The sequence below is a fragment of the Macaca nemestrina genome, chromosome 16 (assembly GCF_043159975.1).
Source record: "Macaca nemestrina isolate mMacNem1 chromosome 16, mMacNem.hap1, whole genome shotgun sequence".
In the NCBI taxonomy this organism is placed as follows: Eukaryota; Metazoa; Chordata; class Mammalia; order Primates; family Cercopithecidae; genus Macaca; species Macaca nemestrina.
This window is the reverse complement of record NC_092140.1, coordinates 94337756-94365197: the sequence shown is the minus strand read 5'-3', so window position 1 is coordinate 94365197 and position 27442 is coordinate 94337756. Positions and strand designations below refer to the sequence as shown.

Sequence of the window (27442 nt, the reverse complement as noted above, 5' to 3'; positions counted from 1 at the left end):
TCATCTAAATTCATCCTGACTACAGGACCTTTATTTCCATTCACTCATGTTTTTGTGTTTCTGCTCCTCTTACTTCTACTAATAGCTGATATCTGTGGTGTGGTTACTATGTGCTAGGCATTGTGCACAACTTATTACCTCGTTTAATCTTCGCAGTGACCTTAGGTAGACAGCACTTATTTCCTGCTTACAGATGAGGAAAGTTGGCACAGAGAAGGTTAAGTAAATACTCAAGGTCACACAGTGTTGATTTAAACTCAAACTAGGTGGCTTCAGAGCCTACATCTGAACCCCTCTGTACTTTATTGTAAATCTTTCGTTGGTCGTCTTCATGTAAAGACACTGTTGCAGATACTGTTGCTAACTTCTTAAAACAAACCAACACAGGACTCTCCTGTAACTTGAATCAGCCACTTCAAGTATCCAAAGTCCCAATGCCCAGAACAGGGCTGACCCTTGGAGCCTCCAACCCCTGAAGCAGCCCAGACTCCCCCCCTGGTGGAGGGAGGGAAGCTACCTCCATTTCAGAGGATGTGGGTCAGTTTAAAGAGAGAGTGGTGAGGCACAATAAAGATTCATTTTACCCTGTAGCCCTAGAAAAGTGCAAAAATGACAGGTCTAGTCTCTTTGAAATTGTGTATCCTAATGAATTTTCCTGAGGAGCTGTGAAGTTGTACAAAAGTTCAAAGAGATGCTTACACAGCTAGGTCCTGACACCTTTTGAACCATCCGTGTTTCCAAAATAATAGTTTACTGTTTTTTTAAGAGTTTATGAAATAAAATAGTTTGGATTTAACTTTGTCCCTCAACTCAGGTTGGAATTCGTTTGCGTGGAGTTTGTTTTTTCTTCTTGGAATAAGGATTAGGTCTGAAAAATGTACATGTGCCATAGCATTCTTTTAATAGAAGTAGACATTTTTGTTCCACTCTATGATACAACTAAAATGTCCCCAAACAAGAAAAATTTTAAAGTGTAAGTTCTTGTCATAAGGAAATCTTCCTTATGTGCTTCGAGTGAAGGATTCTGCTGGGTGTTGATGGCCAAGAAGACACACTTGCTTTTAGCTGAAGAGATGAATCTAATCAGTTTTTAGTATTAATGATTTTTATAAAAAGAGATTTTTTTGCTCTATCACCCAGACTACAGTGCAGTGGCGCAATTTTGGCTCACCACAACCTCGGCTTTCTGGGTTCAATTAATTCTTGTGCCTCAGCTTCCTTAGTAGCTAGGACTATAAGTGTGCGCCACCACGCCCAGCTAATTTTTATGTTTTCAGTAGAGATGAAGTTTCACCATGTTGGCCAGCCTGGTCTCAAACTCCTGACCTCAGGTGATCCACCCACCTTGGCCTCCCAAAATGCTGGGATTATAGGCATGAGCCCCCAACTCTGGCCTTTTTATTCCCCTTTGATTTTTTGGCAGAAATGTAAGCTGCTTCTGTTCCATATTCTTTTCTTGTCTGCTGAAAAATGCTTAGTAATTTTCTGTCCTTATTTTTGCCTACTTGTAGGCCAGTAAATGTGAATGGATTCAGAGGCTTGTCACCTGATTCTAGAAGTGTGAATGTGCATTTGGCATTTTGTCCTGTAGCTGCAACAATAGGTGTTATTTTTGATGTATGTAGAGTACTTTTAAGGTGAATTCCATTAAATGTCCTCTACTGTTTCTCTTGTCTTACAAAGACATTGAATGCTTTACAACCCGGAATTTAGGTGGGTTCATATCAAATCACAAAATTGTATTCTATTATTCTTAACTAAATACAACTTGTATGGGGATGGCAAAGGTAATTTTCAAAAACTTGGAAGTATAGGCTTACTATTTGGGGAACTACTCAGGAATCCATATTTTTCAGTTTTATTGTTAAAAGACTAACTCAGAATTTTACACCTATTAGCTTGTGTGGAGCAGATTATGTACAACTTTAAATTAAATCATAAGGTTTTATTTATGACTTTGCAATATCCAGATAGCCAACTTAAAAAAAAAAAAGGAAATAAAAATGTTCCACAAAAACAAATTTTAGATTTGTTTCTTCGTAAATATCTTTCACTTGTTCTGCAGAATGGCTCTTTGTACCCAAAAGATGCTCAGGTCATATTCATGAATATTTATGGATAAGTCAATAATTTTATTCTATTTTTATTGCTTCATGGGGACATTTAACAGCATTTGTTCTTGTCCAGTCTTATCATTATTTCACCTTTCCCAAGCAAAGTGTTCTAAACAAGCTAATGGGGTCATTTGTGTCTCTTTTATATTTTTATTTCAAAACATAAAAACTGCAGAAAATAAATAATGAATACAGTTCCTTCTTGCATCCTCCTCCTTCCCTCTGAACTCAGTTTTCTTCTTCCCAAAGTGAATCTTTTTCAGTTCTTTAAGTGAGAATCAGTGGGTGGTAAATTACTCAGTCTTGTTCATCTGAATGTCTTTATTTCTCCCTCATTTATTGGTGATGGTTCAGCTGGGAATAGAATTCTACGTTGACATTCATTCTCCCTCTGACATTTGAATCTTTATTTCACTGTGTTGCCTTACCATTGCTGTTGAAGAGTCTGTAGTGAATTTGTTATTTGTTTGTAGATTCTTTACTTTTTTCCCTGTTTACTTTTATAGTTTTTTTCTTTGTCTTTGGTACTCTGAAGTTTCACTACACTGTGTTTGGATGTGCATTTATTTTTATTTTCTTGTTTGAGACTCTTGTGCTTCTTAAATTAAGGATTTATATCTTTTCATCAATTCTGGAAAATTCTTAACTATTAATTATATGAATGTCATCATTTTTCCACTTCCCCCTTCTCTTTTTCTGATACTTCTATTAGATGTAAATTGGACTTTCTTATGCTACATTGCATATCTTTTTACCTATCTTTTATTATTCTACCTCTTTGTCTCTTCTGCATTCTGAGTAATTTTTTCAGATCTATTTTCCAATTCATTAATGTTCTCTTAGGCTATATAATCTGTTTTACCTACCTAGTGAGAATTTTAATTTTGATGACTACATTTTTTATTACTGGAAGTGCTATTTAGTTCTCTTTGAAAGTCTACTTAGGCTTCTTATTTTCATTGTATTTTGTTTCTTTTTTAAGATTACAACTTTCCTTTTATGTCTTCAATCACCTTGAATGTGTCTTTAGATTATTGTTCTGTTATATCAGTACTTGTTGTGTCTGCTAATTCTTCTGTTTGTTGTGCCTGCTAATTCTTGCCCGTAATGGATTGCTTTTTACATACTTTGAAATTTTTCACTGTGAATTCTTTCACTGAGCCTCTTTTTCTGTGAGTTCTCCTTGCATCCACGGTTGTGGGAGTGTTTCTCCAGCACAGTTTTGCTTTTGCCCCTTCTGTTGCCCAGAGTTACTGCTGTTCGGGGCCAAATATTCGGTGACTTTCTGCACCTAGAAGGTGACACAAATGTATATCCCAAACTTGTAAGACTTTGGCCTGTGGTTTTAAATTCTTGGATGTGAATTTTTTTTTCTTGTTATTTTACATAGAACTTAAGCAGAGACCACTGGGAACATCTTTTCATCTTCTTTTAACGGTGCATAGATGTTTCCCTAGTCCATTGTTTAGGACCAGACTTTATGTAAGGCATCTTATTTTCTGTGTCCCACCTCTCAGGGCCCATATCAGTGTTTCCTATCCCCCGGTGGACAACAACAAAAGCCTCTAGGATAATGAAACAAACAGTCCTCTCCCCGGACAGCCACTAAGCTACCTCACTCCCTCCTGTTTTTCCTTTCCTTTTGCCTTTCTTGTGAACTCATTTCTGTACTTAAAAAAAAATGTTATATTTCATTCAATATTTCCAAGCACTTACTCCATGTGAGCTTTTGGGTTACCTGAGCCCATCGTCCTGCCTATGTCCTCTGCAGAATTCTCAGTTTGCTTCCTATGCAGATAAAACCAGGGTTGGCCTTTGCTCCATGAAGCACATGGTGAGGTGGGGTGTCCTCAAGGTGGATAAAAAGAAGAATAAGGGGCCTGTCACCAATTTTTCCTCCTCTGATCTCATCTGTGAATATTCTCTAAACACAATCCTGTCCATTACATTTCTTGCATAAAACTTTCATTTCATTCTCTTTCACTCCTTGATTTGGCCCAAACTGATCTTACTCCCACCATATGCCTTTATGAACCCAGGTTTCTTGTCTGCCACCACGCGTGTATGCATGCCGACCTCTCTTACTAGAATGCTGCTCAGCTCCTCATCCTGCCTGCCCTTTAAGGCCCAGTCCAAAATCTCATCATCTGAAAAGCTTGGCTTGATTTCTTCCCTGATGTCTCCACACAGTCATGCTTATGTTAACACAGACTTACACATATCTGCAAATCTCTACTTTATCTGAGCTACCATATCATTCTGTCATGCAAACGATTCTGTCCTCACTGAATTAGAGTAATTAGTATAGGCTAAACTAGTAAATACCAGAGTATATGATGAGTTTTAAGGGTAAGCATTTTATGATACTTTCAGTTGTGCATGTGCATACCAAACCATAGTGTATTTTTTATGGTGGTGGGGTAGGGGCAGAGATTTTCTCTTAAGTTAAAGAAGCAATGTATTAGCCTATAAGTTCCTTGGAGGCAATATCTGTGTGGGATGCATCTTGACACACACACACATGTAAACATACACACACACACACACACACATATCCCATGCCCCCATGTTTAGGACAGTGTTTGCATATCATAGACAGTAAATTTTTTTTAAATGAATGAATGAGTGAATGAATGAAACATTAATATAGTAGCTTGAAAGGAATGTCTTTATTGGATCCTGTGTGTTTCCAAAAGTCATCTTGCCAACTCTAAACTAATAATAATAGATTTTTGTTCTGTTCTTTGCACTCGACAGATGAATGCCCTACAATGTGCTGAGTACAAGAGGCATTGATTCTCAGCCTCCTGCTTTCGGGCATCTAAGGATACCTCTTTATTCATTGATATGGTCACCTTCCCCTTACCCCGACTCCAGCAATAGGTGACTCTTAGTGATCAGACACAGTCTCAGAATATATGCTCTCATTCTCTATGAGTCTGTCTGTATAGCATCTATCGCTGTAGTTACAGGCAATTACCTTCTCAGTAAGCTCTTTCCAAAAACAAGACTCTCCAGTGTTTCAGAATTCAAGTGCTGCTATCAATTTTGACTTTGTAGCTCAAATGGACAAAAGAGATAAAGTTAAAGACAAAACAGCTTTTCATTCTGACTGATCTGGATTTGACTCCTGCTTCCACCTCTTTAGTGTTGTGTGACCTTGAACCAGCCAGTCAACCTCCTTTTTCTCTCATTTGCAAAATGGGAGTGACAGTACCCAGCTCACAGTGTGGCTGAGAGGATTAGACGGAGTGCATGGAACCCCTGATATACTCCTGAGCATGTAGGAAATGCTCATTTGTCCTCATCACCACCCTCATTATCCTCGTCGGAGGACTGAGATGAGTTTCTGGTATATTTCCTCAGAAATCAGCCTGGTGCATCCTCTCTTTCTGTTCACTCAAACATAATGGAGGCTTGAGCAGGGGACTTGACTGTCTGCTGTTGCCATTTATCAATACTGTCAGGTGGCTCTGCTGAGCTCTGCCATGGCGTTGACAGAAGCACAACCACAGCTCCTTTCAGCAGACCTGGTCTTGGCCCTCCAGGTGCTCATGCTTTGGGAGATGACAGAGGCAAACAAAGTACTTGAGAGAAGACAACACCCCCCACGATCTCACTGTATTTCCAGCAAAACACTTGAGACCTACCCAGGTGTGAATTGTGAAGACCTAGGCAATAAAACCAGGGATTTGAAGTATGTCCACCTCTGAGGGTTTTCAAAGTCTTTCAAAGAGGAAATTTCATTGGTTCTTGAGAGGAGGGGTCTCAGGAAAAAATAAGAACCACATAATGCCAGGCAGCCCAAAATGTGAAAGGCTGGGTTATTCAGCTAAGTAAACCAAGTTTAGAAAATTTCAAGAATTTTCAATCACACTTCTTAGACTTTTGTCCACGCCCCTCCCTATGACTTGACCAATACACAAGAAAATTGGTTTTTTATTATAGCCCTGCCACTAACCTGTGCTTCTGACAAAGTCACTTATGTGTGATCTATCATTGTTTTCTCATCTATGAAAGGATAGCAGCCAGGCCGTTTTCACTCTAGTGTATAAAACAAATGAAATAAAAGCAGCATTCACTCTCAAACCCCCGGGTTTAAACTCTTAAATTCCTTGGGTTTAATCCCTGGGTTTAAACTCACTTATTAGTGAGTCTACCCAGGTTTAATCTTCCATTGTCCCTTCCAGGAGCTGCAGTGGAAGCTAAATTGGGGATTGGTCCAGGAATTCCATCTGGATCTAGTCTATCAGCATAAAATGTCAACGGGAAGAAGAAAAAGAAATTCTGACTCGCCTGACAAAGAGTTACTCAGAAAGAAAGTAATTTACTGTGTTTTGATTTCAAAACCTGGAATAAAGAGAAGGGTTTTTTTTTAAGTCTACTTGACTTAAAAAAAAAACTAACTTTCATGTTGTCCTTCGGCGGAGACTGAGAGTGAGAGAGTTGTGCCCACCTTTGTCCAACATCCCGGAATTCAAAAACACTTTTTATGATGAAAGATGAGTGAAAATGGGGAATTTTATCATTGGGATTGCTTGAGCCTTAGTAGCCTTGTTCACAAAATGGTTAATGGACAAGATGCAGGCAGGATATTTTAGACGTTGCTCCTGTGCTGAGTTTGGAGCACAGGTGTGGGCTGACAAACAGAGTGATAATTCATAAAGGTGCTAACTGTGTCATGCTGGAATGGAGGCTTAAAAATAATAGAACATGATCTAGCTGGTTTGCTAACATGAAAGAAGTCAACTCGAAGTAACACAAACTGTTTTCTTGGGGTACACAGTCTGAAGAATCCAGGATGCCAAACTCTGTTGCATCACACATCATAAATCTGTAATGAAATATGTCATGCTTAAGAACAAACCTGTAGGAACATCAGTCATGGCCAGCTGGCACAAACACTGAAAGGCCAAGCAATTAGCTAATGACAGCATTACTGCATGCTAATGTTGTTCCAGGTTCAGGCAGTAACGTTGTTGACATACCTTTGTTCCTTGGCCCAGAGTCTGAGGCTTCCAACTCCTCCTGTGTGCTGATGTTACAAAGCTGGCATCAGGACAACTCTCCTGTTACCCCTAAAGTTAAGCAGGATGCTGTGCTGTAATAAGGACACTGGTGGCCCACCACCAACAGATGGTGTATGATGAGTGGTTCTAGTCATTTTGATGAATGGGACTGTAGGTCTAAGTAAGTTTGGCAAGTGATATACACCCTCGTCCGAGCTTCCTCTTGTGATTATAGACCATATCTGATGAGAAGTAAGAGACCGAAATTAGGATACACCCTGTTTTTAGGTGTAAAAGAGGTTTTTTCACCTCTGGGCCATCTAGAGATTGAACTTTCATCCATAGTCTTGTATTTCACTCATTCACGTGACTGATGTGTGTGCAGACTTCTAGATATCAGAAAATATCAGATCCTTTCATCCAGAACCCTTTTTAGTATTTTAGTAATTTGTGAATTGGGAAATTCTGCTGTGCTAAAGGACAGAATGACTGCCTGTAATAAAGTTTGGATCTTTATATGACAGATCTTCCTACAACTGATTGTAATTAATCATGTTCATAGGCTTATCACCATTTACTAACCTCAGCCATATGATATTTCATAATATTTTATCACGCCCGTTTGCAAGTTGGTGGTTTTTCTGCACTGCTCTACATGCCAATCTTCCTATACTAAGCAAAGGTTACATGTCTGTTGACTAAGGATGTGCAAATAGCAGAAATGCCAGCCTTAATGTCTTTCTGCACTGTGGATTCCAGTCAGCTTCCCAGAAGGACAATCAGCTAGGCTTGTTGGTCAAACTCCTCTTTAAATAGAGGCTGCTGTTGCTTCAACAGACCAAATAAGGGAAACATAGAGTAAAAGTAATTTCATTTAACTCCCTGTTGAGTGTAGTGATAGAATCAAAGTAATGCTGTCCTGAAAAGAGACTAAAATATTGCTCTTCAGATAGGTAATATTTATATCACACTTGACAACATACTGGCTAGTTTTCAAATTATAAATAAATAACTTTTAAAATAGCTGTTTCTTAGCAAAACAGCTTAGGCTGGAACATCCCTTAAATAATCTTTAAAGACATTCATCAAAAACTTGAAAATTCACCCTAACCCAGAAACATAGCATTGTTAGTGGCTAAAAAGATTTAATTTAACTGCCGAATGAGGTGATCTTTCAGATGATCTCATAAGTTTGTTTTCTTAATTAGGAGTATGCTTGGAGGCATGTAGATGAAAAACATTTATTCTGTCGCTCCTAAATGGAACTTTTCCTGCTGTGAAATGAAATTTAATACACCACCATAGTAAAAGTTTGATTGAACCTTACAGCAAATAAATGATGTGAAAAGCATCACGAGGTAATAAAAAATATCAGAGGGCTTTTTACTTCAATTTAATAGTATCCAATTCAGTTCATTCATGGATAAGGCCATAATTTTTATTTTTATTTTTATTTCTGGTGACTTTCTGAAGAGATTATCGAAGTTTCCTTTTTTTGAGAATACAAAACCAGACGAAGGTGATTCCTCATTATTTTCAGTCTAGCTTTTCTGATGATATGTTCTTTGTACTATTTACAAAGACCTCCTTTTTAATACAAACAAAAGATCATCTGGAAGTATATGTTTTAGAGTGAGAGAAAATACCAATAAAAATACATTCAATAATAATGGCATAATACCAAGTAACGATGGCTCATTCCTTAAGGTCACTCTGATGTAATATTGCTGTGTTCCCACACAACATTTTGCATTTTGACATTCCTGAAAATCATCAGTACAGTTTTCAGCAATAGCAAGCTTTACTATAGCATTGTAGCAATTTTAACCATCGCAGATTTAGATTTCTATAGGTCATGCTAACAATAAGACTTGCTTTATTAGGTATTTTTACTGTTGCTTACATACCTAGTATATAGTATGTTCTGACTTTTAAAATTTCTTAAAACACAGTATTCTATTTGATAATATTTCCTGATGCTTTTGGGAATTTCTACTCAATTCCTAAGTTGTAATTATGTAGGTTGAAGGCAGGGGAGTTGGAATGTTCCTGTAGGCTTTCCCAAGGTGATTCAGCCATGAAGAATACAAACATTCAAGGAAAAAGACTATGCAGGCCACAGAGAAGGAATGTCTGGTGGGCACAGTGGCTCACACCTGTAATCCCCGCACCTTGGGAGGCTGAGGTGGGAAAATTGTTTGAGTCCAGGAGTTTGAGACCAGCCTGTGCAACATGGTGAGACCAGCCCCACAATCTCTATCTACAAAAAATAAAAACAAAAAAATTAGCCAGGCATGGTGGCACACGCCTGTGCTCCCAGAGGCTGAGGTGGGAGGATCATTTCATTGAGGCTGCCGTGAGCCGTGTTAACACCACTGCTCTCCACTCCAGCCTAAGTGACAGAGTGAGACCTTATCTTCAAAAAAAGAAAAGGAACGTCTAAGAAGTAGAAGAACAGATGGGAGGTGGGGGTGATTCAAGTGGAAAGAAGGGAGTGAACATTGCTGCTAAAAGATCCAGCATGAAAAATGGCCACCAGATTTGCCATTTGGAAAATTACTGGGGTCCCCAGGGAGACTAATTTTAGTGGTGAAAGAAAAGCCCAGATTGCAAGTAGTTGAAGACATTTTGAATAGGAGAAGGAAGAAAGACAGGAAGTATAGACCACCCATTGGAGAACTGAATATAAGAAGAGGGTTAGAAAGGAAACACAGCCAGAGGTGGATGTGTGGCCAAGGAAGGCACTAAGATGAAAAGGTTTAAGCATGCTCATAGCTGAGAGAAAGACCGAAGAGAAGGGAAGGGTTGAAGAAAGGGGTCACTGAGGAGCTGGCTGATGGAGCGATGTCCTGAAGGAGACAGGAAAAAAATCCATCCACACACACTGTACTAGACACTGAAAGTCTGCTGAGTGAACATAACATGCACAGTTAGAGGGGTATATTGGGACAAATAAAATTGAAAAGACCAACAAAATAGAAAGTTACCCAGAAACAAACAAGTGAAGGTTGTATCTTACATTTCTTAGTAGCTGCTGTAGTTCTTTTTTTTTTTTTCTTTTTTAAAGAATGCCTATGAGAGCTGCTCTTTTGTTCAATTAAAATGAAGATTAACTTTGTAGCTGAATTTAATTGAAGTTTCTCCTCCACTGTTCAAATAATGGATTTGTACTTAGGACTGTTAAATGTGGCAGAGAAATAGGCTCCAATGAAATAAACAAAACCACTGCAAATAGGACAGATTATCTCAAGAGATTTTGCTTAAAAAAAAGTGCCAACATATTCTTCCAGATTTATATCTACCTTCACTTTTCATGGCATGGGGTACTGGGCAACATCTTACCTGATAGTACCTTGGATTTATTTGCGCTATCTTCTGTATCATTCTCTTTTGTTTCTTTTTCTCCAATATTTTAGGTGAAAGGTAGCATTTATTATTTTGCTTAAGAAAATTCATTTTAATAACTAAATGGAATACAAAGGAAGAAATTTTGTCAGTTTCCCCAAGTACCCTTCTTCCACAGATCTCCAAGGGTTTTAACTATTTCTCATTAGCTGTTAGAAACCTACTCAGGATGTCATAGGGTGATGTCCATTTTTACAAACCGAGGCAGGTTTTCAAGGGGGTAAGTCTTCCACCAGAAGTCCAGTGATCCATGCAGGCAGTGACATGACCAGAGGACATCTTCAAGATGAATCACACCACTGGGGTGCCGATTACCCCTCATGATGGGGAAAGTCATTTGGGGAGTAATGGTCAATATTCAGAACTGTGAGTCCTCAGGCTCACTCCTTAGGTGTTTTTCCAAACTTGAGTCAAAGTTGGCACAAATGAGATCTGATGAGAAAAAGATGTCAGACATGAAAACATTTGGGACCCCATTATTCTTTGGTTCATACTGAAGTAGAGTGCCTGCTGCTGGGTGCAGATAGTTCTGAACAAAATGCTTTGGTGCATTTTCGCAGTTGGGTCACAGCTCTTTACTGTGAAGGGTGCCGCCACATGGGGTGAGGAGGCTCACCACTCAGCATCTTCCCATGTTCTGGTGAAGAAGAGAGACCCCAATGGTGGTAGTTCCATTCTGAAATTCTTTATTAACCACTAAGACCAGACATTTATATTATAAAATTTCACTGCTGATGATATCAAAACCCTCAATTGAGTATATGTATCCTCATTTTTTCTAAACAATAACTGAAGAATAGAGAAGTTAAGAAAGGGTCATAAGTTGTGAGGACCTAGGATTCCAAATCAGGTCTCTCAGATTTCAAAGCCCACGCCCTTCACTGCTACATCCACTGTTGTCATAATTAAAAGACTTTAAAATAGCATCTTAAGCAAGGTTATTGATATATTTAACTAATTGAATAATCTCATATTAACTCCAGTAGCATTGCTGGATTAAACACATTAATTGAAATCTCTCTGAATGCCCAGATGTCACCACAACGCAGTATATCCATGTAACAAAACTGCATTTAAATGTATACACATTTTTAAAAAAGAAATATCTCTGAGGGCAGTAATACTTTGGATCTTTCTAGATTAGTGAAATCTTACCTGTGTGGAGCACACTTGAAATTTTGGAAGGCCACTAAAAAGTTAGAAGTAGAAAGTTACTTGTATTAAATGAGCCCCTTGTATACCTCGAATAAAGCACCTCTTGGTATGTCAGACTCCCTCTAGACTTCTAAGTGACTGTGGCCTGTCCTGTCTGGCTATCTTTCTTTCCTCCTAAAGATTACAGAGATATATGATATGAAAAGATTGTGAAGTGAAAATGTAATTAGTGTACACTGAAATTGTTTGAAAATTAAGGTAGAGATTGATGGCTTTCCTCTGCCCTTCTTAGATGTGGACACAAGGAGTGTTTAAAGTCTGTATTTTTTTAAGCTGGGAGTAGGGAAGATTGGAACTCCTCAGGGTGTGAGAAGCACAAACAGCTGTATTCCTATGGAAATACTGAAACTCCTGCAGAATTCTTCAGCACAGGAGAACATTCCCCTTGCATAGTTTGGGACAGCAGTGATCTCTGATTCGGAGGGAGAAAACTCAAAGAGAAGCCCAGAGTGCAGACTGAGGACTGCATCTTACTTCTCACACAGCAGGTGAGGTATCTCTGAGATTTGGCCATCCAAATCCAGTCTGCAAATGGGGAGAAATGGAGACTGGTCCTTTTTATAGCTCCACCAGGAAAAGATAAAAAAAAAAAAAAAAAATTGGAGAATTGCTATTAGAATAAGTTTTGAGAGTATCTTGTGTCATCTTTAAAAACAAGACATTGTAAGATTTTAACAGTGATAAGTGGTGCATCACGACCTCCTGGTTTTAGTTTTTGTTTGTTTTTTTTTTCAAAGAATTTAAAAGATAAACATATGCAAACAGAGTAGCACAATGAACCTAATGGTCATCTTCAACAATTATCAACTCATAGCCAATTCGTTACACACTCCCTGAACCTTCCCCTGATATTACTTGAAGCGAATACTAGAAACAAAATCATCTCTAAGCATTTCCATATGTATTTCTAAAAAAGTTCTTCTCTAAACAAAACTGCAATACTATTACTACATCTAAAAAACTAACAACAATCCCTTAACGTCATCAGATCTCCCATGTGTTCAAATTGCCAATTGTATCATGAATGTCATATTTTCTTTTAACAAAATATTTGAATCAGGATCCAAGTAAGCTCCACACATTGCAGTAGACTTTTAAAGAAATCAACAAACTCCCCTCCATTTCTCTTTTCCTCCCCCCTCCAAACTTATTTATTAAGAAAACGTCTTTCTCTCCCACTCTTTCCTTCAGTCTGGATGTGGCTGACTACATCTTTTTGGCATAATGTGATATATTCCTCTAACTCCTGTATTTCCTAAAAATTGGAAATTAGATCGAAAGCCTTGGTTAGATTCAAGTTTGAGCTTGTTTGTTTGTTTGTTTAGTCAAGACTATTTCATACTGCTTTCTTCCATCAGAAGGGACGTCATGTCTGGGTTTCACTTTTTTCTGTGCTGTGAGCAGCCACTGGTGTTCAGTGCGAAGTCTCAGTATTTTGGGTTTTTCCAGGTCCCCGGGTCCTCGTTTGTTCACTGTCACTCAGTGAGCTGGGGCATCTGGTCAGACCTAAGGTCTTCAGCTTTAGCCAGCTAAGAACTTTCAGGGACCCATCACCCCAAAGTTAGACTTTTTCAGAATGATTTTGTGAAGATAAACATTCAATTCAATTCATGAAACTTCAGTACATAAATAAAATTGTACCAAAATATAGAACAAAGACAAATTTTTAAAGTATGTGAAGTCTTTCTATTCTTACTTGAAGTATACTGTTTTTACCTGATGAATGGCATCATTATTTTGAGCTTCCTTTGCCATAATCTGTTTCCACTTGTTGGTTAAATACCCATTGTGTATTCTGTGCTAATCTTGCTTTACTGCTTATTTAATGCTCTTTAAAAACCAGGATATCTGAACGTGTAGATCTTGGATTTCATGCAACTAGTGTCCGGCAGTAGAACTGCAAGCAGGAGCATACCTCTACAGCTCTCTTTTCTTTTTTTCTCTTTTTTCTTTTTATGGTTTTGGGTGTATAGTAGGTATATGTATTTATGGGGTACATGAGATGTTTTGATCCAGGCATGCAATGCATAATAATCACATCATGGAGAATGGGTGTCCATCCCCTCAAGCATTTATCCTTTGTGTTACAAACAGTTCAGTTATGCTCTTTTAGTTATTTTAAAGTGCACAATTAAATTGTTATTGACTATCATCACCCTGTTGTGTTATCAAATACTAGGTCTTATTCAGTCTTTCTTTTTTTTTAACCCATTAACCATCCCCACCTCCCCACTAACCCCTCACTATCCTTCCCAGCCTCTAATAAATATCCTTCTACTCTATATTTATGAGTTCAATTGTTTTAATCTTTAGATCCCACAGATAAGTGAGAACATGCAATGTTTGTCTTCCCGTGCTTGGCTTACTTCACTTAATGACCTCCAGTTCCATCCATGTTGCTGCAAATGACAGGATCTCATTCCTTTTTCATGGCTGAATAGTACTTCATCGCATAAATGTGCCACATTTTCTGTATCCATTTGTCTGTTGATAGACACTTAGGTTGCTTCTAAATCTTGACTATTGTGTGCAGAGCTACAGCAAATGTGGAGCTGATCTTCCAAATACTGATTTCCTTTCAGTATTTGGAAAAGATTGCTGGATCATATGGTAGCTTGATTTCTAGTTTTTTGAGAAACCTCCAAACTGTTCTCCATAGTGGTTGTACTAATTTACATTCCCACCAACCAGTGTATGAAGGTTCCCTTTTCTGCATATCCTTGCCAGCATTTGTTGTTGCCTGTCTTTTGGATAGAAGCCATTTTAACTGGGGTGTGATGGTTTCTCACTGTAGTTTAGACTTGCATTTCTCTGATGATCAGTGATGTTGAGCACCTTTCATATTCATGTTTGCCATTTGTATTCTTTTAAGAAATGTGTAATCAAGTCTTTTGCCCATTTTTTGATTGGATTATTAGATTTTTTTTCCCCATAGAGTTGTTTGAACTCTGTATATATTTTCGTTCTTAATCCATTTCAGATGCATAGTTTGCAAATATTTTCTCCTGTTCTGTGGATTGTCTCTGCACTTTATTGATTGTTTCCTTTGCTGTGTGGAAGCTTTTTTTTTTTTTTTTTTTAGACAGAGTCTCACTCTATCGTCCAGGCTGGAGTGCAGTGGTGCAATCTTGGCTCACTGCAACCTCCACCTCCCAGGTTCAAGCAGTTCTCTGCCTCAGCCTCCCAAGTAGCTGGGATTACAGGCGTGGGCCCCCAACCCAGCTAATGTTTGTATTTTTAGTAGAGACGGGATTTCACCATGTTAGTCAGGCTGGTCTCAAACTCCTGACCTCGTAATCTGCCCACCTCGGCCTCCCAAAGTGCTGGGATTACAGGCGTGAGTCACCCCACCCGGCCGCTGTGTGGAAGCTTTTTAACTTGATGTGATCCCATTTGTTAATTTTTGCTTTGATTGCCTGTGCTCAAGAAAATTTGCCCAGACCAATATCCTGGAGATTTTCCCCAATGTTTTCTTGTAGTCATTTCATATTTTGAGGTCTTAGATTTCCAAGTCTCTTTTCTGAAGCAGGCCTGAGACCTTGTGATCTTTCCCTTGTATTCAGATGGCTCTCTTCTGAGCTGGAGTAAGTGTGCCTCTATCCTTTCCTCTCTTTTTATCACTCTGTGCTTCCTCCCCTCTTTTTTTTCTTCCTTCATCCTTCCTTTCTTCCCTTTCTTTTATTCCCTCCTTCCTTCCATCTTTCTTCCTTCCTTCTTTCCTCCCTTCCCTCCTTCCTGTCTTCATTTGTTCACTCATCCTTTCTTTCCTCCCTCTTTCATATATTCTTTCCCTTTCTCCCTTTCTTCCTTTCATCTTTTGTTCTCCTTATTTTTTATCCACTATGGTGTTCTCTCCCCTAGGTGTACTCTTAAGCCTCATTTCACTGATAAAATCTATGTTGATGCAAAGATAATCTAGATAATGTTAAAATGTGAACCTGATTCTCTGTGCCCAAAGCTATCTTTCCAAATGCATACAGATATAGTCAGCCATTTAACATACCCTGATAAGTTCCAGCTGTGTACTAGGGTTATGTAGGAGACAGACAAGTGACAACATGGTGGGAATGCTGACAAGAATAGGTGCAAATAAAGTACTGTGTGACAACTAACAGGTGACTCTGCCAGGGAAAACTGGGGAGGGGCTTCATCTGGGAAGTGACATTTAAGCTGAGTCTTCAAAGAATATGATTAAGACAGTATATTTGTGTCCAGGCCCAGTGGCTGACACCTATAATCCTAGCAGTTTGGGAGGCCGAGGGCGGGGTGGATCACCTGAGGTCAGGGGTTCAAGACCAGCCAGGCCAACATGACAAAACCCCATCTCTACTAAAAATACAAAAATTAGCCAGGCATGATGGCACGCATCTGAGATCCCTGCTGCTCCGGAGGCTGAGGCTAAGGCAGGAGAATCTCCTGAATGCAGGAGGCAGAGGCTGCAGTGAGCCAAGATCATGCCACTGCCTCCAGCCTGGGTGACAGAGCAAGACTCCGTCTCAAAAAAAAAAAAAAAAAAAAAGGTATATTTGTGTAAAAATAGTTAAGGAAGACTTAGTATGTTATTTTATTGAGGCATTGACCCCAAGTTCTTAGCTAATGGACTTGACTTTTATGTATGGCAACAACTTATATATATCAACTTCGCTTGTTAGAGAAAGTGAGCCTGACAACGTGTTCTTTCCTTCATGTGTGTGCAAAAATGTGTAAGTGTAAAATATCATGTTTATCAGCTTCCCGTCTAATTTGTAGTGGGACAAAATAATTTCTAGTTGTGGGGAGCTTTGGGATGTGGGTGGACACAGTCACCTTTCTTTCCCCACTGTGGCAGGATCCTCTTTTAGGTAGTAGTGAAAGAGGATTGCCTTCCGTGCTCCCACTGTGTGAACTCCTGGGTTGTTGTAAGGGTCTACAGACCCACAGGTGTGCCGAGTTATCGTTTGTCTGGCTTTTAAGGTCTCCCATGTAGGTGTATTCTCATGTTTCTAGTATGTATAAAAGAAGTATTGTTGCTACTCTAGTACAGAACTTTTTTTTTTTTAGTTGAAGTCTTCCTCTGTTGCCCGGGCTGGAGTGCAGTGGTATGATCTTGGCTCACTGCAACCTCCGCGTCCCGGGTTCAAGTGATTTTCCCACCTCAGCTTCCCAAGTAGTTGGGATTCCAGGTGCCTGCCACCATGCCCAGCTAATTTTTATGTTTTTAGTAGAGACAGGGTTTCACCATGTTGGCCAGGCTGGTCTCGAACTCCCAACATCAGGTGATACGCCCACCTCGGCCTCCCAAAGTGCTGGGATTAAAGCCATGAGCCATCGTGCCCAGCCTAGAACCATTTAAAAGTATCATTGGAGCTGTAGTATTAGCTGTTTGTCATTCTGTATAGTTTTAAACTATAGATACTAAAATAAAATTACTATCTTGTATGTTTGGAGTGTGAGTGTGTGTTTTCTGGTTGAGAACTTTTTGAACATTTCTGGAACTAAAAGGGGTCTTCATAAAATAGATAATGATGATGTCAACAACATTTGAATGTACTTAATGCCACTGATTTGTACAATTTAAAGTGTTAAATCTTCTGCTATGTATATTTTACCACAATAAAAAGTATTTAAAAATTTTTTAAACTTAAAACAAGACATATACACAGAAAATAAAGGGATTTTCGTATTTGAAGAAACTGGATACCACTGTCCTAGAACTTTTATTAATTTGGCAAATGCGTAGCCAGCACCAAGCGAAAAATGCACATGGTGGTCTCACCCTACCAGTCTGAGGTTTCATCAAGAGCCTTACACATCAACTACTCTGTCTCCATGGCAAAATACACAGGTTCAAAATGTGTATTCATCTAAAATACAGAGAATACTGTGTTCTTATGAGTAAACAAACATTTTCTGTTCAACGTATACTATTTAGATATAATGAATAAATACTATATGTATTCATCACTCAACAGTGTCTGAAGGTTCACAGCATGTCACATGCTCCATGTCGGGTGGAATGCTGCACGTCAGGCAAGCCATGCTCTGTCCTTTGACTAAGTGTTGAGAGAAACAGAGGTCTCTGCATTTTTGGGGCTTGCCACCTAGCAGGGATGGTGCTCGGTGCCTCACTCATGAGTGTGTGATTGCACAAGATGATGACTGTGATGTGATTTTACTCTATGGTAAGGTCAGTGAAAGGACAAATACATGAGGCTTTGTAGGCATGTGCCAGGTGTTGGGGGATGGCTCAGAGAAGGGCTTCCCTGAGGAAGTGATAGTTCAGCTGAGGTTTGAATAATGAACAAATAGCGACAACACTCAGAAGAGGAAATTAACCACATTTCCCCTCTCAGATTCGACTCTTCTCCCCAGTAGGGGGTATCATGTGTTCTTCAGTATTCCACCCTGGCATGTAGCATTTGACGCATGTGAACCCTCAGTCACTGTTGAGTGATGAATAAACATATAGTATCTATTCATTATATCTAGATAGTATACTTTGAACAGAAAATGTTACCCATAAGAACACAGCATTCTCTGTGTTTTTCATGAATACACGTTTTGAACCTGTGTATTTTATGATGGAGACAAAGTAGTTGATTTGTAAGGCTCTTGGTGAAACCTCAGACTTGCAGGATAAGACCACCACGTGCATTTCTTCAAGAACAAGGACAGTATGGGGTAGGGGTGGGGCTTGTATATGCCTTAGGTATACATCGTCTTTGTGAGTGGAGGAGAAATGATTAGACCCACAGTGAGAGGGTCTAGGTGAGCAGGTAAATGTAAATGGAGTCTTGCTAGGGAACCTGCACTGGCCAAAGTAAAACTTAATATTTTTTGATATATAACTTTTGCATTGTTTCTAATCCTAAATCAAATTTGGGATCAGAATGAACTTCCATAGCAAAGATATATATATATATGTTTATATATGTGTGTGTGTGTATATGTATATATGTGTATATATGTGTGTGTATATAGATGTACACACACACATACATACACACACACACACACAAATAAGGATAAGTAACAAAATGCTCTGCTGGAGGCTTAAAAAGCAATGCTGCATGAGTTGAGTCATTTTGAAAAGGGTGAATTAGCAATATATATTATTCAATAATTAAAAATTCAAGTTGTCCAAGTTTTAAAAAGCTCTCTGAAAGAGTACAAAGAAATATGATTTTGAAAACATGTAATACAGTCAACGTAAAACCTCTATTTCCTTGTGTGAATGAACATTCACCATGTAATTAATTTACTTACAAGAGATACTTTGAATCCTTCTACCAGATATGTAAAAGTTTCTTTCTGAAATGGATTGAAAACAGAAGACTGTTCATGATGAATATTTTCCTCAGAAATTTCGGTCTGGAAAACTGAGGTCTTGCTTTGAGTTACATTTTCTGGAGTTCTCAAAATGTCAATAATGTCTGAATTAAACTCTTTGAATTGAAAAAAAATGCTCTGCTGGAAGATCAGTTAAGGCTTCCTAATGTAAACAAAGATGTAATAATTAGGGAGAATTGTTTCTGTAGTAGACTGTTGTTACTACTGATACTATTTTTGCAGAGAACTAGATGTGGTGCAAGACAAATCACATGCCCCAAATTCACCAGTTACACCTGGTAAATGTATGATTGGTAGGTTCTCCCTCAGTACCAGTCTAATAAATAAACCTTACTTTGCTTCTAAATCTAGGGACTTGAAATAGTGAATTGCTTTCAACTTTTATTTTTATTTTATTTATTTTTATTTTTTGAGATGGAGTCTTGCTCTGTCACCAGGCTGGAGTGCAGTGGTGCAGTCTTGGGTTCAAGCAATTCTCCTGCCTCAGCCTCCCGAGTAGCTGGGATTACAGGCACGTGCCACCACACCCAGCTAATTTTTGTATTTTTAGTAGAGACAGGATTTCACCGTATTGGCCAGAATGGTCTCCATCTCTTGACCTCATGATCCGTCCGCCTCGGCCTCCCAAAGTGCTGGGATTACAGACATGAGCCAATGCACCTGGCCTCAACTTTTTATTATCTGTCAAGTTCCAAGATAAATATTAAATTTTTCAAATAAATTTTTTGGTTTTTATTATATTGTTGCTATTGAAGACATAGGACCACTTATAACATCAGATTCTTTTTTTTTTAATTGACAAATAAAAAGTTTATGTATGGTGTTACAACATGATGTTTTGATATATGTATAATGAGTAAATCAAGCTAATTAACATTTCTATTACGTTACATGAATTTTTTTTTTTTGTGGTGAGATCATTTAAAAATCTACTTTCTTAGCAGTTTTCAAGTATACAATGTGTCTCAGTCCATTCAGGATGCTATAACAAATTACCATAAAGTAGGTGGCTTATCAACAATAGACATTTATTGCTCAGAGTTCTGGATACCCAGAAGTCCAAGATCAAAGCACGGGATATTTGGTGTCTGGTGAGGGCCCCCTTCCTTTATAGATGGTGCATTCCCACTGCATCTTCACATGGCAGAAGGCGCGAACAAGCTCCCTAGGGCCTCTTTTTTTTTTTTTTTTTTTTTTTTTTGAGACGGAGTCTGGCTCTGTCGCCCAGGCTGGAGTGCAGTGGCGCGATCTCGGCTCACTGCAAGCTCCGCCTCCCGGGTTCACGCCATTCTCCTGCCTCAGCCTCCCGAGTAGCTGGGACTACAGGCGCCCACAACCGCGCCCGGCTAATTTTTTTGTATTTTTAGTAGAGACGGGGTTTCACCGTGGTCTCGATCTCCTGACCTTGTGATCCGCCCGCCTCGGCCTCCCAAAGTGCTGGGATTACAGGCGTGAGCCACCGCGCCCGGCCTAGGGCCTCTTACTGATCCCACTCAGGAGGGTTCTGCCCTCACGATTTAATCTCCTCCCGAAGGCCCCACCTTGTAACGCCATCACTTTGAAGGTATCAGCATCTGAATTTTGGGGGGATACATTGAGGCCATAGCACAATACATTATTAACTGCAGTCACCAGTCACCATGCTCTACAGTAGCTCTCCAGAACTTATTCTTCCCATCTAAATGAAACTCTGTACTCTTTGATCAACATCTTCCATTTCCTCTCACCCACCAGCCCCTGGTAACTACCATTCTAGTCTCTGCTTCTGTGAATTTGACTTTTTTTAATTTCAGGTTTATGTGAGATTGTACAGTATTTGTCTTTCTGTGCCTGGCTTATATACGCAGCATAATAATCCTCCAGGTTTGTCCATATTGTCAGAAATAACAGTATTTCCTTCTTTTTTAAGACTAAATCGCCTTCCATTGTGTATATATAGCACATTTTCTTTATCTATTCATCCACTGATGGATACTTAGACTGACTCTATATTTTGGCTATTGTGAATAATGCTGCAGTTAACATGAGCATGCAGATATCTTTCAAGATACTGATTTCATTTTCTTTGGATACATACCCAGAAGGTGAATTGAGGGATCATATGGTAGTTCTATTTTTGATTTTTTGAAAAACCTCCATACTTTTTTCCACAGTGGCTCTACTAATTTACATTCCCACTAACAATATACAAGAGTTCTCTTTTCTCTACATGTTTACCAACATTTATTATATTTTTCTTTTTGATAAAAGTCCTTATGACAGGTAAGAGGTGATATCTCATTGTAGTTTTAATATGAGTTTCCCTGAGTATCAGATTCTTAATGTTTTGGTCTAAGAAATATATATTAAGATAAATAGCAAGAGCCGTGGCAGTAATGATCAAACATAACTACTATGGTTACAATACCTAAGGGAGAATTCCTCACTCATTTAAAAATTGGCACCTCCTCATTCCATAATGAGAGAAATGAGTGAGGAAAAATGGAACAATAATGGCATTTCTTTTATACTATTTAAGAGACTCTAATAATTATTCTTGCATATATTCTTTTTCTTTGTAGGAAAAGCCATTGACAAAATCCCTGCAACGTGGAGAAGACCCCCAGTTTGATCAGGTATGTGATGTATATGTTATATGCTAGTTTTCCTTTAGTTCAGCATTCACGCAAGGCAGGGCCTGCATGCTCACTATTGTTGTATGGAGGAACATCCTCAAAGAGGATACGGGTATGTGATCTTAAGAACTGTACCCTGCAGTTTTCATGGTTGTGGTTTATAGCTGTTCAGTAAATGTCTATCGGTTAGAATCAAAAACAACTGGAAAGTATTGGGATAATATGAGTAGGTCTTCAATTGATTATTTCGTGTATCTTTACATATTGGAATTAAAGAAACCAAGAAAAGAGTTTAAAGGAAATTCCATTCCTTTAAAAACTTGAGATTCTTCTAAATAAATGATGCTATGTGATGATCAGATCTCTACACTAGAGCTTATTCTTGTTTTCATCCAACACTTTTTTGGAGGCCTACTATTTGCTTGATGCTGTGCTAGGTACTGGTGATACAAAATCTAAGATAAGTTTTAGGCCTTCAAGAATTCACTCTCTTATGAGAAAGATACTACCTAAAAGATAAGTATAACACAGTATAGGATCTTAAGATTCTAATAGAGAAAATAATATATGAACAAAATTATTTAAGACAGAATAAATACAAAGTAAGTCCTTTGAAAATAGGTTAGGACTAGTAAAAGAACATTCAACTCTAAACAGTAGGTAATAAACGTACAATATCAGGATCTGATAGATTCTGGTTCAGTAACTTCAGGAAGGTCCTTGGCACGTTTAAAAATGATGGATAACAGGACATCCAAGGAGGCCGGAGGTATGTTTGTGAAGTTTCCTAAACTTTTGCAGTTAATGACAAAAAAGGCACTATGTTCTTCAGAAATGTCAATTGGTGCCAACGTCAGATACAAAATACTGCTGGATATTCCCTGGCTTGAGCTAGTATGGTGTTTTTATGGTCTAATGAAAAACACACAGGGTGTACACTTTCTGTAGGGCTTTGAAATTGCCTTTAATATAAAATCCAGAGGAAGTCTCCCTGGCTGTACAAATTTAGCCTTGTATGATCCAGAAACATCATGACTGTACCGACAAAATCCTTCATTTTCTATTTTATGAGCTGTTCTGTGAAGGAGACCTCACAGGTTTATGCTCACAGCCAGCCCCGCAAGGGTGGCGTGGCTCTGGGCTTGTTCTGTTGCTAGCCGAGCTGGCCGTTTTCCAGAATGCTGGTGAAATGGAAGATGGGCCTCATCTCTTTGTGCCATGACGCTATCTTTTCTAGTCACATTGTCCATTGTTGTTGTCACCTGGCAGGTGCCAAGGTGGTCAGAGACCCTTGGTGAATATGGTATATGATGTTTGGGGTTACCATTTTGGAAATGTGGCAAGTTGTAGCTTTTTAAGAATGTAAATAGTGTAGGGTACAGTGGCTCACACCTGTAATTCCAGCACTTTGGGAGGCCGAGGCAGGTGGATCTCCTGAGCCCAAGAGTTCGAGACCAGACTGGGAAACAGGATGAAACCTTGCCACTATCAAAAATACAAAAAAATTAGCCAGGCATAGTGGTACATGCCTGTGGTCCCAGCTACTCAGGATGCTGAGGTGAGAGGATCGCTTGAGAAGGCGGAGGTGGCAGTTGAGCCAAGTTCACACCACTGCACTCAAACCTGGGTAACAGTGAGAGCCTATCTCGAAAAAAAAAATGTAAATACTTATCACCTGTCTTCTATTATCTTTCCACTCTATTTTATATTCTTTGTCTCTTTATCCTATTAAATTATCACTGTCCTTTCTTCAAAAACATTTTTCTCCAGCTTAATGTACCTCTCTTTATTCTCTGAGAAAATGGTCCTAAATTTTAACTTTGCAGGTAATAGTAATCCGAAATAACTGGGCTTAAACACAATTTCTCATTTATTACTCAGCTTTCTATTTCTGAATCTCAGTATTGTGGAAAAGACATGACCTTTGGAATTAGACAGACCTGGGTTTAAATCTCACCTTTGTCACTTAATTAGCTATATAACTTTTAACTTTGCATCTCCAAGTGTTGTCCATGCATCTGTGTCATCAGCATCACCTGGGAGCTTGTTAGAAATGCAGACTGTCAGCCTGACCCCGGAACTGCTGCATCCGCCACCTAACAAAACTTCCAGGTGACTCACATGCACGTTAACGCTTGAGAAGCCCTGCCCTGTAACGTATCTCTGTGTATTAAAGACCCTTTAAGTGTGAACCAATAGTAAGATGGTCACTAAGAACTTTCAAATAGGACACATAGGATTGTCCTCTGATCATTACATCATAAACTCACAAATGAACTGTGAGAGAGGACAAGCCACAAAATCTAATCCTGTTTTAAAGTGATAGCAAGACTTTCAGGCCTGATATGGTTTGGCTGTGTCCCACCGAAATCTCTCCTCGAAGCGTAGCTCCCATAATTCCCACGTGTCATGGGAGGGACTCAGTGAGAGGTAATAAGATCATGGCTGGCCAGTCTTCCCCATGCTATTCTCATGACAGTGGATACATCTCATGAGATTTGTTGGTTTTATAAAGAAGAGTTCCCATGCACCTGCTGTCTCTTGCCTGCTGCCATTGTTAGACGTGACTTTGCTCCTCATTCACCCTCCGCCGTGATTGTGCGGCCTCCCAGCCATGCAGAACTGTGAGCCAATGAAAGTTCTTTCCTTTATAAATTACCCAGTCTCTGGTATGTCTTTATTAGCAGCATGAGAACAGACTAATATAAGGCCATAGAGAAGCTTGACTAAAGTGGGTCCACCCGTAGATTCAATGGGGAAAAGGTTGGCAAAGTATAATAGCTTTTGAAAGTGCTTACTGTGGTTCAAACGTGTACCCTCCAAAATTCAGCTGCTGTTAATGTGATAGTATCAAGAGGTGGGGCCTTTAAGTGGTAATTTTCCCATGAGGGCTCCTCCCTTATGAATGGGATTAGGTGCTCTTATGAAAGGTCTTGACACAGGGAGCCCCTCTCTTTTGGTCCTTTCTCCATATGAGGACACAGTGTTCAAGGAGCCGTCTTGGAAGTAGAGACTGAACCTTCACCAGACAGTGAACCTGCTGGTGACTTGATCTTGGACTTGCCAGCCTTCAGAACTATGCTGAATACATTTTTGTTCTTTATCAATTACCAATCTCAGCAGCACTAAAACAGTGCTCATCTGCTGTTGCAGCCAACAAACTCTAGGAATTTCAGTTCCATTGGTAAGGCCATGAATACAGCAAGGTCTCTTAGTCCTTTGGCATTAAACATTCAAATTATACAGTTTTATTCCAAACAGTAGGATTTTAATCTGGGTTCCCACAGAGGTCTGCCTGTAGCAAAAGAACATGCTGGAGATGCCACCTCGAGTGGTTCAGACTCCATTGCTGTAACTGTAGGAGTAGTTGTACTGGTAGAGATAGCATTTATTTAGTACTTGTATGATAGATACTATGCTAAGTGCATCCTTTGAACAACATACAGTGGGTTCCTGTTTAAGACATATTTGTATCAAATTCTTTCTTCTAAATGTCACTGGCATGAACCACAGGGTATATAGAGCTGGGTATCTACTGCTTCACTGCCTAATCCTGAATGGCCCTGTTCACTCCTCTACCTAACCAGCCCATGATTCATTTTCTTCTTGCTAGAAATAGAAGCAAAACAAATTCATGTAATACTTTATAGTTTACCCAGCCCCTTCTCATATTATCTCACCTGACATCACTCAGTCCCTCCAGCAACTCCAAAAAGGTGACATTATCATCTCTATATGAAATGTAAATTATTAATATTAAATATAGTATTAAATTATAGTAACATTAAATATATGATTGCATTAATATTAATATATTATGTTAATGTTAAATCTATCTATAGGATATATAACATTATGTTTAATATGATATGATATTTAATATAGAGACAATAATAATGATGTCTCAGAAGTTTCCCGATATTATATGACTCAAACCTGAAGGAGCCAAAACTGTAATTTATTGTTTCTGACTGTACAGCCTGTGCTTTTTACTTCATAATCTTTGTTTCTAAAAACTAGGTTGATGAGAGTTGAGAGGGAAGTTTTCAGCAGGTAAAGGATCTAAAATATTTTATCAGTTGTGATTAGCTTTGGCTACAAATGGCATATAAAGTACAATCTTCTTGAGCAAGATGATTTTTTCTTTCTTATGTATGGCTTACATTCTCAAGGTCCAGTATGGCTACTAGAGCTTGGCCATTGCATCTATATTCCAGGCAGCCAGAGTGAGAAATGGAACAAGAATTATAGAAAAACAAAAAGCAAAACTTTCCAACATAGCATGTGCCAAATCTACTTATATCCAATTAGCCAAATGTCAATCACTTGGCCACATCTAGCTATAAGAAAGGTGGAGAAATTTTACTTTGGGCGACTGTGTCCATCTAAAAATGGGGTATTTTATACCTAAGGAAGAAGAAAAGAAAAAGAAGAAAAGCTCTTATTGGGTAACAGCTAGATTTATCCACTAGATATTTAGCCAAAATGCCCAAAGTAGAACTATTTACAGTTCTGTACCTCTTTCTTTCCCACTGTGGGTTTCTCCTCAAATTTGCCAATTTTCCAGTTTGAACTTAAATATATGTATATATTTAGAAGCTAAAACTTCATGTTTTCTTGTATATTTTACATTTTTACACTCATAATTTTATTGGTTTAGTATCTCTAAATTTAACTGAATTACACTCCAACTCTGTGAGAATAAACCTGGAAGGGCCTGGCATAATGGTTCACGCTTGTAATCCCAGCACTTTGGGAGGCCAAGGTGGGTGGATCACCTGAGCTCAAGAGTTGGAGACCAGCCTGGCCAACATGGCAAAACCCCGTCTCTACTAAAAGTACAAAAATTAGCCAGGTATGGTGGCACATGCCTGTAATCCCAGCTACTTGGGAGGCTGAGGCAGGAGAATCGCTTGAACTTGGGAGGCGGAGGTTGCAGTGAGCCAAGATCACGCCACTGCACTTCAGCCTGGGTGACAGAGTGGGACTCTGTCTCAGAAAAAAAAAAAAAAAAAAAGAAGAAGAAACCTGGAAAAAAGATATTGTGAATGATAAGATGTCTAAATAGGATTTTTAAAACTCAGTGTTAGTAGGAGAAATATACTAGTGAATGCTTTACACATTGGAGAACTAGGAATTTGTGCCCTCATTTCCAGAATTTCACTTTTCACAAATTTCAGGAATGTGAGGTTTTTTTTCCATTGTTATACAGCACCTACCTCCTGGCAACCATGTGCCAAGCGTTATGCCAACTCACGGAAACAAACAGGAAGGAAGCATAGTGCCTGCCCTAGAGGCCCCACCACGGGAGTCTTGTGGGAGAGAAAAATAAAGCTACAATCAAATAAATGATAACCCCAGGCTAATAAGTAAGCTAAAGCTGGTGTGAGCCTCAGGAGAGCAAATTTCACCCTACCCTGAGGAGCCAGGGAGGCCTTCATGGAGCAGGCAGCAGGAGGTGCAGAGCAGTATGGGCTATCACTTCCAGTCCATGCTAGTGATAAAGTCATACCAGTAACAAGAATCAATAAAGGCAGAAGAGATTTCCAACAGCATTTGAAGATATATATACTACCACTATTTGTTTTAAATTGCTATAGTAACTTGTCAGGGCGTAGTGAGTCAAATGAACTAAAAATCGTTCTGGTAATAAAGTAATTTAGCAAACACTGTGCATGTGTATATGTGTATATATACACAGAAAGTTTTATATGAGACAAAGAGATGTAAGAATGTGGTCCCCAGGAAGGTGTTT

General features: G+C 39.0%; 1 protein-coding gene across 3 annotated transcripts in view; it reads left to right on the top strand.

Annotated features, from left to right (window-relative positions):
* LOC105485988 (FRY microtubule binding protein) overlaps positions 1-27442 on the top strand; it is a 268427-nt gene that overhangs the window by 49588 nt on the left and 191397 nt on the right. For all 3 annotated transcript variants that reach the window (XM_011748629.3, XM_071081656.1, XM_071081657.1), the window contains exon 3: positions 21634-21687. In XM_011748629.3, coding sequence (XP_011746931.1) covers positions 21634-21687 — 54 coding nt within the window. The remainder of the gene's footprint in view (positions 1-21633; positions 21688-27442) is intronic.